Source organism: Rhodnius prolixus, unplaced genomic scaffold (assembly GCF_049639745.1).
Source record: "Rhodnius prolixus isolate KJV_2025 unplaced genomic scaffold, Rpr scaffold_5, whole genome shotgun sequence".
Lineage (NCBI taxonomy): Eukaryota > Metazoa > Arthropoda > Insecta > Hemiptera > Reduviidae > Rhodnius > Rhodnius prolixus.
This window is the reverse complement of record NW_027411624.1, coordinates 19743029-19759170: the sequence shown is the minus strand read 5'-3', so window position 1 is coordinate 19759170 and position 16142 is coordinate 19743029. Positions and strand designations below refer to the sequence as shown.

Genomic DNA, 16142 nt, shown 5'->3' with positions numbered 1-16142 from the left:
TTTTTAGGAAAGCGTAATTTCGAAAAAACACACGAAGTAAACTATATGTTTTTTTAGGTTTAGTTTTTAAATTTTCCACCCCCGATGCTGTATCTTCATTTTTGGCGGAGTTACGGCCAAAAACCCGATGTGGGTTCCATAAGGACCACTGGTTTTGACAATGATTATGAAAACTACATAAAAAACTGGGGAAAATGACGTTAATTCCGTTTTGATATCCCTAATATTAGTTGAGATATTTAAGATCAAAGTTACAATTTTTTCTATTCGTGAACGGTTTTCAATATTAATTTTCCACCAGAAATACACGTTTTGGGAGGTCCTCTGACTGCGAAAAATGTCATTTTTGACGCAAAGAACCAAAATAATAATAATTGAAGATTTTAAAGAATGTAGTGGTAATGTAATGGTTGTGGGTGAATCAGGATAAATTTGTTTTATCATCAAATAAAAGCAACCATCACACAATTTTAATGTATCCCGTATGCAAGACTTCTTGACCTATGATTACGGTAAGAATATCTTGCCCGTGAGGGGCGGGTGTTGGTCTAGTGGTCATGAGCGCGGTTTTGTAAGTGGGAGATCCCCAGTTCTAATCCCGCGGGTGCAGTCATTCACAATACTTAATACATCGTAACACTTTTTTAAATAAAATGTAGTCAAACGTGGGATTCGAACTGGGGACCTCCCACTTACAAAGCCACGCTCTTGATCACTAGACATCACTAGCCCAACACCCTAGCAAGATATTCTTACCGTAATCATAGGTCAAGAAGTCTTGCATACGGGATACATTAAAATTGTGTGATGGTTGCTTTTATTTGATGATAAAACAAATTTATCCTGATTCACCCACAACAGATTACATTACATTACATGTTTTAAAATCTTCAATTATTATTATTTTTGTTCTTTGCGTCAAAAATAACATTTTTCGCAGTCGGAGGACCTCCCAAAACGTGTATTTCTGATGGGAAATTATTATTGAAAACCGTTCACGAATAGATAAAAATTGTAACTTTGATCTTAAATATCTCAACTAATATTAGGGATATCAAAACGGAATTAACGTCATTTTCCACAGTTTTTTATGTAGTTTTCATAATCATTGTCAAAACCAGTGGTCCTTATGAAACCCCAATCGGGTTTTTGGCTGTAACTCCGCGAAAAATGAAGATACAGCATCGGGGGTGGAAAATTTAAAAACTAAACCTAAAAAAACATATAGTTTACTTCGTGAGTTTTTTCGAAATTACGCTTTCCTAAAAAGTTATTAGCGATTGGTGCGTTTTAAATGGATCACCCTGTATAAAGTAAAAAGTGAAGTAAAGTAATCGCCTATTTTTTTCAGACGGGCTTTACGTCCAACTACCAATTTAGGTGTCATGGACGGAGGCGACTAGCAAACATACTTTACTGTAAATTTCTTATATTAACCATTAAATAAAGTCCAAGACCTAGACCGGGAATCGAACCCAGTACCACACAATACGTATTAGCTTTACAGGTCTCGCCTCTAACCTCCGTGGCTACCGTGGCACCATCTTTGTTATATACTTTATTCTGTTTGACTTCTCCCCCCCCCAAAAAAAATATAACTGTTTTTTAGAAATCTCAAGAATGACAGAAAAAGAAACAAAGGCAACCATCTTTGTTCAGCAAGTCTCATAATTAATTTGTTCAACATCAGTAATTATTATATTTGCGCTTCTGCATAAAAAATAGTTGAAGAAATGGCTTTCAAGCTGTATTAATCTAGAAGATGAGAATATATGTTTTCAATTACAAAGCCAAGCTTTTAATAAAAATGAAACAAGCATCTAAATTAGATAGAAAAAATAATTTAAAAATTTAAATCTATTCATCATGGTTCCAAAATAAAATGTTTTTTTAAAACTAATAAAAGCATGTTTAAATGATTCAACAAAATGAGCTTGACTTAAAAAGCTCTTGAACAAAAGTTTGAAATACAAGAAACAAGATTATCTTTTTATTTTAAAGAAAAATAATAAATCAATAAATAAAAATAAAGTATAAATAGAGAAAAGTTTCATACTCACCGTCAGGTCGACGTGTCTGGACACAATCTTCTGATAATAGCACGGACACACAAACTGAATTTAACACTACTTTTTCATAAATTATTTATTATTATTAATTTTTGTTTTTTTTGTATTTTTAAATTTTCAATTAAAAAATTTAAAAATATGTAAAAGACACTGATTTCTTTTTTCTTTTTTGCTGCAAAACCACTGAATTTTTCAGGTAATATTCTACGAGTTTTCAGCGACATAACCTACGTAGAAAAACGTCCTGAGTCTGTACATTGTTCTATATCACAAAGGAGATTTCTTCAGAGTTATTGTAGCGCAAGAAATCTGATGCAATATCGGGACAATATGTTAGCTCAGTTTCCTACGAGTAATGCCTTCTGAACCACCAGAGAACACACCTGAAGGCTCAGGCTAAAATAATAATAAAAAATTGTTAATTAATCTGGTTAAGAACAATTCTGATTAATTAAGTGAAATTTAAAACGATAAAATAAGCACTAATTAAAGGCCAGACTTAAAATTTAGTTAAAACCCAAGGTTAATTTAAAAATAGGTTTTTGATTTAAATATTATTTCTTTCAATGATTGAATAATGGACTACCGATAATCACTACAGAATAGTTCCACCACTTTTTGGTTTGCATGGCATACTTGCCACATTCCAAATAGTTGCTCGTAGTTGCAGTTTTTAACATTTAAGCTTTGTGTCATAAAGCGCGCTCATGATGAAACAAACTACAAATATAGTAAAGTATAATTTAGTTAACTATAAATTAATAATTATTTTCAGGTTTATTTTAGATTATTTTTAAGTTTGTTGTAATTCTGAATGAAACCTTCGCGGATTTAATCAAACACAAGACAGTAAAACGTAAACTGCTAATTTATTTCTAGCTTCTTCACTAACATGTACGAGGTCTGTAAATTAAGTAATTTATACAAAAAGAATTACAATTCTATATTGTCACCTTCAAAATAACTTCCTTCTGAAGCCACACAGCGCTGGAGACGTTTCTTCCACTCCTCATAGCAGCGCTCGAACTCCGATACTGGAATAGCCTTCAGCTGGTCGGTTACAGCCAGTTCGAATGTTTTCGACTGTCCCAAAATGAGTTCCCTTGAGGTGATTTTTCAACTTCGGGAAAAGAAAAAAGTCGCAAGGACTCAAGTCAGGCGAATAAGGAGCATGGAGTGGCACACTTCAACCTCTTCAAAGCCCAAAAAAGCAAGGATGGCGAAGTTGAAGATCAAATGCATGCTGATATGTTTTTCGATATCCATGGAATCGTCCACAAAGAGTTTCTACCTCAAGATCAAACGGTCAATCAACACTTTTACCGAGAGGTTTTTGAAAAAACTTCGAAAAAGGGGTCATTCGTGCGAGACCAAACATCCAAGAACAAGTGGATGTTGCATCACGATAATGCTCCTTGCCCACACAGCAATTTCAATAAACCAGAGTTTTTGGCCTTGTAAAAACATTCCTGTGGCTCCTCGGCCTCCTTATTCGCCTGACTTGAGTCCTTGTGACTTTTTTTCTTTTCCCAAAGTTGCAAAAATCACCTCAAGGGAACTTATTTTGGGACAGTCGAAAACATTCAAACGGCTGTAACCGACCAGCTGAAGGCTATTCCAGTATCTGAGTTCGAGCACTGCTATGAGAAGTGGAAGAAACGTCTTCAGCGCTGTGTAGCTTCAGAAGGAAGTTATTTTGAACGTGACAATATAGAATTGTAATTCTTTTTGAATAAAAAAATCAGTCTCATTACTTAATTTACAGACCTCGTATATTTTTATTGTCCAAAACTTCAACATCGGTTCAAAACAATAAGTGTAATTGTATTTTAATTCTGTCGGCAAATTTAGTGCGAGACGGTAACGTAAATAAAAATCATAATCTCTCAACATCAAACTGATTAGTCTACCTCTGACAGTGGATGAATATCCAAAACCGGTCAGGGTTACAATAAACTTATGACGGATAAAATCAAAGATACTAATTAAACACATTCGCTTAACCACATTTTTATATCAACATGGTTTAAACCAAAACTTTTAAGACTGGTCATGAAAGCAAATTGATTGTTCTTTTAATGTTTTAAAATTATTATTTTCATAATCTTGATGAAAAATAATTCAAAATCAATCCTAAATATTCAACAAAAAAAATGTTGGTTTAATGTATATACGTATATACATTAAAAGAAATATATATATGTATATACATATATATTATATTTGTAGTCATCATCTCAATTAAAGAGACAAAAATTGTAACATAATTAATAAATTATTAAAAAATTATTTGTTTTTTTTCCCTTTTTTTTCAGTAAAAGTGCAATGAATGTGGTGATAAGCATGCTGGTAAGTGATCACTAATTTGATGGGTGAAAGGTTGGAGATTCGATGCAAGTCACAAGATCACATAAATAACACAAGAACAATCAAATTAAGGTGCAGTATTAGAATTTTTGAGTGCGGAAAATAAATAAATAAAAAAAAAAATCAAAAGCCAAATATCAAAACGATAGATGCTTTATTAAATCTTCATTAGTCCAATAAATTTTATCCGATTACAAAAACAAAATAACTATAAGGAACAATGTGAACTTCATGCCATTCATAAAAAGTTAAAAGAGTGCGCAAACAAAAATTCCCCTTTTAAGGAATAAATAATGAAACATAACGCCTTAAAACAAACAAAACCAATGTGCAATAATAAAAAAAAACAAAAAACAAACAAAATCAAAATGTTAATACATAAAGCAATGCAAATTAATAAAATTAGGCAAGCTTCAAATTAAAATCAAAACAACCTGCTACTACAAATTTTAATTATTATTATTCACTTTTTTTAATCAAACGAGTTAATTATTCGTAAAAAAAATGAGTTAATTTAAACATTCCTTTAGATATTAACATAATTTACAAGAAAAATTACTCTGATTAAATGATTTTCGTTCTTAGTTTCCTTAAAGAATGAATAAAAAGATTTATTAATAATGAATGTGGCATATGTAATGTTAATAATTATTAGTAAAAGATATTTTATATTATAATAAAAAAAATTGATTATTTCAATTTTATATTATCTAGAAGAAAGAAAAGTTAAATGTAATTTGTTGAAAAAATTAATACTCTTTCATTTAATTAAATAATTTTAAAAGTAATTCTAATTATACTGTATAATAAATTATTAAGACAAAATTAATTGTCTTTAAGTCTAATCCAGTCAAAATAATAATTTTTCTAAAAACATTATTTTCTTTGCTATTTTAAAAGCGCTGAAGTTTAAGTTTATTTCACAGCGAACTTTATTAAATAACTATAATTGTTTTGTTATGTCGCACTGTTTAGAAAGCGAGGACTCACTCAATATTCTATGTTATAATGTGGACTTCCTGGGTCCATCTGGCTGGATACAGTTTTCTAAATCCAAGAAAACATTTGGAACTTGGCAGTGCATTAACTAGTCTGGCCACAAATGACCTTAAGATTTTGTCTCGCTTTAAATTATTTTGAAAAAAAAGAGAAGAAGTCTGGGTACTTACTTCAGTGAGCAAATCCAGTGCTAAGGACTGTTCATTGATTTGACCACAATTTACAACAGAATTACTCACATGAGCCATGTTTTTTTAAAAAAAGTACAAAATTATGTAATAGTTGTTTTAAAGCGGATTTTTTTTTTTATCGATTGGAATTCAGGTAATGTAAACGTTACTATGATATGTGCTGTTTAGGATTTTCAGCAGAATTATAGAAAATAATTAACTAGGTAGTGATGTTCGCGACAATTGCTTGGGAATCAAATTGTACCATTTCGGCCCTTCAACGCGACCCTTGTACTTTTGAAAGAAGAACTAAGCTAGGACAAACCTTCTATTCTTCTAATCCTATGCGAAGCGAAATGACTGGGTGCCTTGTGATCCAAAAAAAAAATGTAAAGTGTACAGCATATTAAAATCCTTCAGACAACAGGTTTGTTGTTCACTTGTTTGTCACTAAATAACCTTAAAGGGTCCCTCAAAAGGCGGAACATTTTTTTTTTCTTAAGGCAATTTAACCTTCCATTCAGGTATATCAGCCTAACAAAAACTTACTTCTGACTCTCACATAAACGAACATAGAACTTGCCGAGATATAAGTGATATGTTTGGGTTTAATGTACCTATTTGCTCACCCAACATAGGTGGCGCACTCTTCGATTTACATATTGCTTACTTCACAGAAAGGTTAACTGCGGTTATAAGTATAACTGCTAAAAGCACTAAATGGAATAGGGCTAGATCCGTTCCCGCGTAATAATATTGTCTCAAATCTAGCATACTAGCTCAGTCAATCTAGCTTACTAGATTCTTACGCGAAAGTTTGCGTTTGAATCGAACTGGATGCTATTAATCTCTTCCTAGTTGCCTCTACAGCTTCATAGTTTCGTGCAGTTTAGTAATTAATCTACAACAATGTAAAGAGGATGGCAGCGCAATTGAGGATGCTCTCAGGTAGGTCGCACCTTAAATTAAAAATACACATAATAATGACCCTAATACTGAAATTCTCCGCAATTGAATTCCATGATCCATCACAAACTTAAAACTTTCAAGGCCACAATAGTGTTCTTCTACTTCTCTCCAATTAAGAGATAAATATTTAGACAGTTATTCTGGATGTGGGAAATTTTGAGCTGTACTCAAGAAATCAGTTTTCTAAAAATTATTTTCAAGATTCGTTTCTTTAATATGAAAAAAAAAAAAAAATTAAGACTCTCTCTAAACAATTTAGTTTTCTAAAATACTAATAAGAAATATAAAAAACTATTTTGACTGAACTAATAACAATTTTAATAACAAACATTTTTCTAGCCTACTAAACAATAAACATTTTTTTTTTAAAAAAAAAATAATTTTTGGGAGGTTTCAAAACGCTTTAAAAAACAAAAAGTAATAATTTGGGTGTAGGGAAACGCTAGATATAAGAAAACAAAATTTGATCTATGTTTAAGGGTGATTATGGTAGATCTAATTGTATCATGGTCTCATCAGAAAATAAGAAAACATATTATTGGCGATTACTACAAAGCCTGGTTATTACTGGGAGAAGGATTTACTACCGTAGAGTCGCATTAGTAGTTTTTGAGTTTGGTAAATAATATAAAACTGGGGACATATTTGTTTATGGTACAAACCAAAACAGAGACCTACTTCTAAAAATAAAATAATAAACAAACAAGGGTGATTAAATCGTATAACAGAAAAACACTCTAAAAATTGCTGGAAACAATTGGACCATTGCAAGGAGCTGTATTTTCTTTCAAATATCTAAAAATAATTGTGTTTTAATTGTATTATTATTATTATTTTTTTATTATTATAGTTTTTTATTTTAAATTTTTCTAAAATATATTTTCCTTTTTCTTTTCTCTTTTTTTTTTTTTTTTTTATTTTAGTCACTTTCGTAGACGCTAGATACCGCTCCAAAATGATTCAACCTAGTATCATTTTAATCGAGCGATTGCTTGCGCCTGGATTCAATAAGACATGGGTAGATAGAACTGGGTCTTACTTGTACCTCACATGGTGGCGGCGCACTGCGATAAGATGGTACTATCTTGAAGGTAACTGAACCACGGGCTTCCCTCTACAAGATATAATATTGATGGTGAATTTTTACTTTTAATTGCTCAATCAACAAAAACAAATTATTAAAGTAGTAAAGAAAAAATATATAATATAGATATAAAGTATGCGAATATAAAATTCACATTAATTTAAAATAATAAATAACTAAAAAAAATACATCTTTTTGTTTTGAAATATTAAAAAGAATAGTTTTGTCCAACTATATTTTTTATTTAATACTTACTTTAAATTTCCCCAAAGTCTATTTATATAAAAAGAAATTAAAACTTGAATTGTTTTTTCTTTTTTTAGTTTTGTGATTAAACATTACTAAATTACTAAAAATAAATAAATAAAATAAAGCAAGCAGTTCTAAATTATTAATTTAACAATAATAATATTTACACTCAACACGCTTTCAAACCAATTTAAATTTTATTTAAAGAATATAAATTCAGCAATACAATTTAGAATTAATGTGTACAAATTTTATTAAATAATTATTTGATTTCTCGCATAAATTTACTTTAGTGTTGTTTTTTCTTTTATTTTTATTTTTAGTGCCTCCATAAATAAAAAAATTTAAATGATGTAATAAGTTAAACAGTATATTTTCTTGGCAACCTCTTCATTAAAAATTGTTTAAATTCTTTTGGATATTTTGACCACACATTCATAAACAAGCACACTTCATATTAAACAAATTTGAGTGAGTAATTATTTATCACTATTTTTTTTTCGGCAATAAATGCAATTTTTCTAAAAATTGAACACATTATTGGAACTGCAATGTTATTCGTATCGGTGATTTCACCCGACACAGCTTGCTTAGTTTTCTGCCTTTGTGTACTTTCGTTTATCTTCAGTTACTGAATCATTAGGTTAGCGTGGAGAAATTTGATAACCATTTAAGAAGAAGTTTTTTTCACGTAGTCGTCAAACTAAATTTCCCTATATTTGACGCTTTATAAGTGGAAGTTAAAATTTTCCATATAAACTTAATGATGGTGAATGAAAATAGAAAATTGATCGAATGAAAGAAAAATAAGCAAGATTGTTAAGGAAGGCATGCTAAAACAAATCATCGATCTTTCAAAAATACTGACTTCTATGTATTGTAGTTTCTCTTTTGAGTTGAAGCTACATTAATTTTTTAAGAGAATTTTACAAATTTCAAGATATGTATTCCATTTGAATTGCATCCAAGGTTAGTGATCTCTTAAAACTACAGGTGCAGCACATTATAATCTCTCCTCACAATCAACTAAATTTTGACAACCTAAAAATATTTAAAACTGAAGAAAACTTACATATTATAACGAAGTTGACCTGTGCCAGAGAAGAAAGACCTAGATTGTTCATGGGAATTGAGTGACCAAAGTCTATAACGGTCCACCACTGTGTAAACAAAAGGCCAGCCTTTACCTGAGCCGGATAAGAAAGGGCTAGTCTGTTTTGGAAGTTTAGTGACCGAAGCCTATAACGGTCCACCACTGTGTAAAAGCCAGCTAAGGGAGCGGCCCCAGTTGTGGTGGGGGCAGTGTGTGCTTTCCCAGTCAGTGAGTCGCAGGTGGGGGGTGAGACAGACGGAGTTGGAGTGGGGCAGTCGCAGTTGCAGTGAGACACAGTTGCAGTCAGTGGCAGTTGGAGTCAGGACAGTTTGAGAGAGTCAGTGTTGCGGAGTGCTTTAGAGTTAGCCAGTTGGGCAGGTAGTTAGTTAGTCCCAGTTGGAGGGAGGCACGCAGTTAAAAGGAGGCAGACACAGCTGGAGAAGTCAGTTTTTAAGGAGTTCTTAATGAGTTGTTAATCAATTTTAAAGAGTTATTAGAGTTTAGAGTGATTAGTCAAGTTTATGAGTTAGTTTTGAGTGAGTCTTGGAGAGACGTTAGTTTGGAGACACTTTGGAAGTGACAGTTTTAGAGAGTCAGTGTTGCGGAGTGCTTCAGAGTTAGCCAGTTGGGCAGGTAGTCAGTTAGTGAGTAGAGCTTTGTTAGTGCAGCTGAGACTAGTGCTATTCGGGGCAGTGCGGACCAGTGGTCAGTCGTGGAACAGTTTTGGTGGCGTTACGTAGTGAATAAGTAACAGTAAACTTGTGACTGTTGTAAATGGTAACTGTAATGAATAGCGATAGTTGCTAGTAAATGTTAATGTGTTAATAAATCAGGTTACTACTTATAAGTTTAGCGAGTTTTATTATTTATCGAACCCACATATTTAATATCTAGTGGCAGTCATTAATTGTAGTTAAAGTTTTTAGTAAAAGGACAAAAACTTTATAATATGTAACAAAGTGCATTCAACTTATAACTGCATTCTCCTGAATGGCTATAACCATACAATGCCATTAAGTATTTAAAAACGATTACAATAATGACAAAAATTGCAAACCATAATAATGTCAAGAATTCCAAAGCATTGGAAAGAGCTCAATGCCAAAATGTTATTTGGAAGAACAGACTCACAAAACCTCTAACCTCAAATTTATTGGAGAAGAAGTTATAAGGTTTTTTTTAAAAGCAACCATATTTTTCTACCATGTCTGATATAAAGGATAGGCTGTATAAACAAATAGGCAGTAAAAGTAAATACTTATCCTACCGACAGGGAGCAGAAGCCCTAACCTTTCACGCCAATAAAGTGAACAGTTTCTTTGAGGTTACAAACACGGTTTAAAAGCAGATCCAAAAAAGTTTTAAAACCTTCCGAATTTGAGACATTCCAGTTTAAACCTCGTTCCTTGTTATGTGGCATTCTGGTTAGAAAATCATTGTACATTTCTATCCTTTCTCAGCCAGTAGAGTTAACGTCATTGCGTTTAACGATCCCAGCTGAAACAACACGATTAAGTATTATTTTTTAAATAAATATTTACTGTTAGTTATCTCTTCATTGCAGTAACCCAATTACCTATACAATTATGCATCAATTGCTACATACGCGGAGCTAATACAATGTTAGCCTAATGCAACTAAAACATTTACAAAAGCATCTCTAACTTACAGACATCAAATCCACCTTGCATTAAATCAAAGGTTCCGAAAATGAATAGTTTGAAATTAAACGCATCAAAAAATGGAAGCTCTGTAACATTTTAAGCAGAAAGGTTATGCCAACTTATTGACAAAACATACCCGATCCAGCAATCCTAGATGGCATTATGCTAAAAGATACCTGCTCGGATCTCTTCTAATATACGCCTAATCAGTTCAGATAATAGTTATATACATTGACATAATAGATTACAGATTTTTTTCGAAATTAAAGTTCTTAAATAATGCACTAAACGTCCCTTGGTTCATTCACAAATTCGTAGATTTTTACTTAATATACCAGATATTCACAAATACGTGACCTTTACTAACCTATAACTTATTCAAATCTCTTCCTACACTCTCCACAACTAACCAATGATCAGCATTTCTCAACATTATACTTTTTAATTAAAGAATTAGATTCATATAGTATTTTATCAACAGATACCTATGTTTTAAATTTTGGACGCCTTTGCGACTTAAAGGTTGTGAAACAGTGTCATAGATGAGTCCACTTCTGTGAGAAGGTTAAACAAGGTTAACTAAGTATATACAAGACCATTATTTACTATTATTATATTTTATTATTTCTGACTATTAATTATTATTATTTCCAATATTTATTTTCAAAGTAAGCTCTAAGCGAGGTTATGTATATTTGTATGTAAATAAATGCAAATGGTTAATGGCTTCTGATTCTGTGTAGTCCTTTTCTGAATGTTCCTTTTATCAACACCGTCTCCCAAACATTTACAAAAGTATTGAGGCAGAATTATACGAAATTAAATCAGCCACAATAATTACTCTCTCAATTGTTTAAATTAATTAAATTTAATAATAGCCATTATTAAAGTATTATTTAAGATTATTTTTAAAAAATATATATATTCTGACCAGAATCTTTTGAAGTGCAGTGACAGATTGATTGATGACAGGTATTCCATTAATTTCTCTAATCTCGTCTCCGACGTGCAAAGTAGCCTGTCTGTGAATCATGCCGCCGTGCATGATTCTTGCCACTACACACTTACCATCTTCGTTCATCTTCAGCGTAATACCCTATATAAAATAGTAGAACAAAATTGTAATAAACGTGTATACAAATTATAAATACTTAACAACAGCTATGGCAGAATTTTCTAGGGGCTATACCAATTAGTTCTTTATTCATGAACTGATTTAGTTGTAAGACTTTTTTTTTTTAATTTATTTGATACACCGGCGCTAGATGCACTATTAGTAACAACGACAATAACTGACACTACTACAAACTCTCACTAATTGAGGGGAGAAGTTACCCAGTGATAACACTCCCTAAGTCGTTTCCAGGATTAGCTACTCTCCTCAGAAGAGAGAAAATCGCGAGGCCACTGACGTTTTAATCGTCTGGGAGGATGATCTGGAAGGCGATGAGAGGATAAATGGCGGACAAGAGGATTGGAATGAGAGTGCAAGTTCTGATGAAAACTTTTATAGCGAGTTCGTGCTAATCTGACCTACAAACGGAATTTCCAAGTCTGAGTGGATAGTTAGATTTAAAACGTAAAATGGAGCGTTAACGATAGTGCGGAGAATTTTAGACTGAAGAGATTGAATTCGTTGAAGATTGGAGTGTTTCGTTGAACCCCACAGTTCAATACCGTACGTCCAGGTGGGTTTTAGTATGGAATTGTAAATCAGTCGTTTGTAATTAAGTGAAAGTTTTGAACGTTGGTCTAGTAGTCTTTTAAGTTGTCGATAACGTCTGTTAACTTCAGTTCGTTGAAGTCGTGTGTGCGGGTTCTAAGTCAGTCTTTTGTCTAAATAAAACCCAAGATAACGGACACAACATTGGCAGGAGGAACAGGAATTGAGTCACAGAAGATCGGAGGAAGAGTGATGCGGCGGAGAGTGAAAGTAATATTTTGAGATTTGGTTTCATTTAACTTGATTTTCCATTTTCTTGAACCATTTCTCAAGAGAAAAGAGATGAGTTTGAAGGTTTCTGTGTGAGGTTACCGGATCAATGTGAGGAGAAAGTATAGCGGTATCATTTGCATAAGTTACATAGAAGGACAGTTTCAGGATGGATTGGTATGTCAGGATGGAGTTGTAAGACTTAATTTTAAATCTTCCTCATTTAGTTTCTAAATTAATGCCAAATTTAGTACCATGTTTATAGTCCAAAGATTTACTGGGATCTTGATGAAAGATTTTAGTGAAACACTGGTTATCATGATCCTTCTCTTAAAATGTGGCAAATGAAGAGAACTCAACTCAACTCTTTGTGCAATGGAACTTACTTTAGTAAGAAGATCGCGGTTTTTACCAGCGTTGGAGGAATTCCTGGCAGTACAACATGCTGAAAAACTGGAGGATTTGGAAATGAAGAAATTGTGACTTGGAACTTGTCATAGAAAGATCTTGCAACTTCGGACAAACTGGAGAACAAGGAGATTTTGGCGCAAGATAGAATTTTAAATAAACTAAGGAGAATTGCGGAGTATACTGTAGATCACGCCGTTTGTCGAAAAAAAGATTTGAGTATCATTATGTAGATAAGAGGTTGTTGTTTAATGAAAGAAATCCGATCGTTAGTTGAGAAGTATTTTCTTTTAAGTTCTTTCCGTTTAAGTCAAGCCCATGGATTCCAGGTGAGACATTTGTCCGTGAGTAGGTTACTTAACACAATCTGTTGTGGGAAGAGGAATGTGGTTTAGGTAAACAGATGGAAGGATAATTTGTCTTAGGGAGAATTTATTGTACAAGATTTTAGTTAAAAAAAGGTTTCCTAAACTAGAGTGATCAGATATGGTATCAACTCATCCAAAGGTTCAAAGTTCTCTGAAATTTACATCAATTTTGAGTAAATTTTAATTGTACCAAATTGGACCATCTATAAGAATAGTTTAACAGACAGGACTAGAAGAACTTCGCTGACAATTGGATGTCTTTTTTAGATTAGATTCATTAAATCTTGGTGGATTAGGCTTTGTGACCAACATCCATGGAATCTGATCTAATCTAATCAAATCTTTATAAAGATTATCAACTAAAAACATCCAACGATCTGAACACATACTTATGTACATTTACAGGATATTGGAGCACGTAATATACATATTTACGTGATTTCTATTATTATTTTTCTAACAGAATGTTGGATCTAGTTGAAAAAGTCATGAATCAATCTTAGACATAAAATGTATGCTTTCCGTTTGTGTAGAGTGTGTAAAGATTGATGAATTATTATAGTGAAATTCATGGCTATCGAGAAAACTGTTGCCATTATTTATCATCTTTACTGCATTCATCTTGGATATAGCAAAACAAAAAACTGGGTCAACTTATTTAAGCCAACTGGAATTAGAAAATAAGAAGGCAATGGGATGATGTTATTTCATCCATTGAATAAAATCATTCATCTTTCTAAAAAGTGGGTGATTATCAGAGGACAAAGGAGAAATACAATTCTTTGTCACTTTTGCTGGAAATTATTGGATAGAAATCCAAAATCAGTACTGTTGGATAAGTTCTATGGAGGAAGACTAATTGTGATAATCAGACTGTTTGTTAACCATTAGAGAATAATTATAAAACTTCCACAGTCACGTTATCAAATTACATTAAACTAAGAAACATAAAATAATTCCTTAAGGGTTAATTTAACTATAAACTAAAGTGTAACTATGAATTTATATACAGGGTGAGGCAAAAGGTATGAACCGGATGTAAAACAAAAACAATTCAACTTACAGAAATTATGTTTATATTATTTAATTCAGTACAGAATCTAGTTTTATACATTAAGTTTGAAAGATGATATCACGTAGGTGGCGGCCGTCAGCCGCGATGCACTCTTGAAGGCGAATTCTGAAGTTTTCAACCGCTCTTCTGCACATTTCGATGGATATTGCCATTTTGAAATCCTAGCAGTGTGGGATGGAGCCCCGTCCTGTTGGAACCAGATGTCTCCCAGATTAGTTGCTTCACTCAATTCTTCCAGCAAGTGTTCCCCCAGCGCCTCGTCTCTTTGAGAGGGGTGACGTGGAGTGGCCTGCGCGCTCACCAGATTTGAGCATTTGTGATTTTTTTTTTTCTTTGGGGGTACATAAAGGAAACAGGTTTTTAAACATCGTCCACATACCCAGGAAGAACTTAAGGACAGAATCAGAGAGGAAGTTACGGCAATACCCATCGATATGTGCAGAAAAGCGGTTGAAAACTTCAGAATTCGCCTTCAAGAGTGCATCGCAGCTGACGGCCGCCACCTACGTGATATCATCTTTCAAACTTAATGTAAAAAACTAGATTCTGTACTGAATTAAACAATATAAACATAATTTCTGTAAGTTGAATTGTTTTTGTTTTACATCCCTTTAAAACCGGTTCATACCTTTTGCCCCACCCTGTATTTCAAGGTATTTACATACTTTAAGGTTTCAGCAGCAAATCATAATATAAAAACTTACACCAGAAGGTCATTTGAACAAGCTACTACACCTGCAGAAAAACGAACTGTATTTGTAAACTGCAGTACTTTTTAAACTATGTTAGTTACTATACCGTCTAGCAAGATGTGAAAGGTTTAGCCTGCATTTTTCGTCCGAAAATCAAAGTTCTGCATTATTAAAGCTTTTGATGATAGACCAAAATGAATGGGATGTCTTAAGAAAGCAATTGAGCACTTCAGAAGAACGTGCTGCATCGTTAGAGCTTGCGATAATCACCAAGGGAGTTTCATTGAAGTACTACTCTTCACTCGTTAATCTTGGAACTTGGGTTAATCAGTGGAAGGGTATTGATGAAATCATCCGGAAATGATGAAATACTCAGGTAGTAAAGGAGTGGATGTCCTGCACGTTGTGTGGAAAAGTAAAAATAAAGAGAAAATTTCAAAGGAATGGGTGGTATCAATTATAATTCCCATTTAAAATTAAGGCGGATAAGAGAGTCCTCCAACACCTGGAAGTGGCGAAAAACATGCTGGGAAGGCGTTCAGAAGAAATAAAGAGAGTAAGTTATAGAAGGAACCGTATGGGGTTCCATTATTACAGGAAAATACAAAGGTCCTGATCATGAAGTAGATCTCCAAAAAAAAAAAAATAATTGAAACAGGAATGAAGTCTAATGTGTACTTTGCGGTGTTTTCTAAAGCTTTTGATGATATAAGAAAGGGACATGTTCATTAAGCTCTAGACCAAAATGAATGGGATGTCTTAAGAAAGCAATTGAGCACTTCAGAAGAACGTGCTGCATCGTTAGAGCTTGCGATAATCACCAAGGGAGTTTCAGGCTACGACAGAGAATCGAAAAGGATGCAAGGCTTGGTCCCTTGCTTGTTCATAACTGTGCTTAGCCAAACCAAGAAATTGTAGTAGTACACTTTAATGTTTAACAGTTCGTTTCTCTAATGTGACAAAATATTAATGGGAGTTAAAGTAGGGAACGATTTAACAACA

At 32.9% G+C, this 16142-nt stretch overlaps 1 protein-coding gene across 15 annotated transcripts in view; it reads right to left on the bottom strand.

Moving 5' to 3' along the window:
- CASK (peripheral plasma membrane protein CASK) overlaps nt 1-16142 on the bottom strand; it is an 820695-nt gene that overhangs the window by 61003 nt on the left and 743550 nt on the right. For 7 of the 15 annotated variants that reach the window (XM_074135060.1, XM_074135059.1, XM_074135063.1 and 4 more), the window contains 3 exons: nt 11596-11760; nt 7620-7688; nt 2061-2090 (listed from right to left, as the gene is read on the bottom strand). In XM_074135060.1, the coding sequence (XP_073991161.1) occupies nt 2061-2090; nt 7620-7688; nt 11596-11760 (264 nt within the window). Of the gene's footprint in view, nt 1-2060; nt 2091-7613; nt 7689-11595; nt 11761-16142 lie in introns of all 15 variants that reach the window. The other 8 variants (XM_074135062.1, XM_074135069.1, XM_074135066.1 and 5 more) reach the window with 3 other exon arrangements.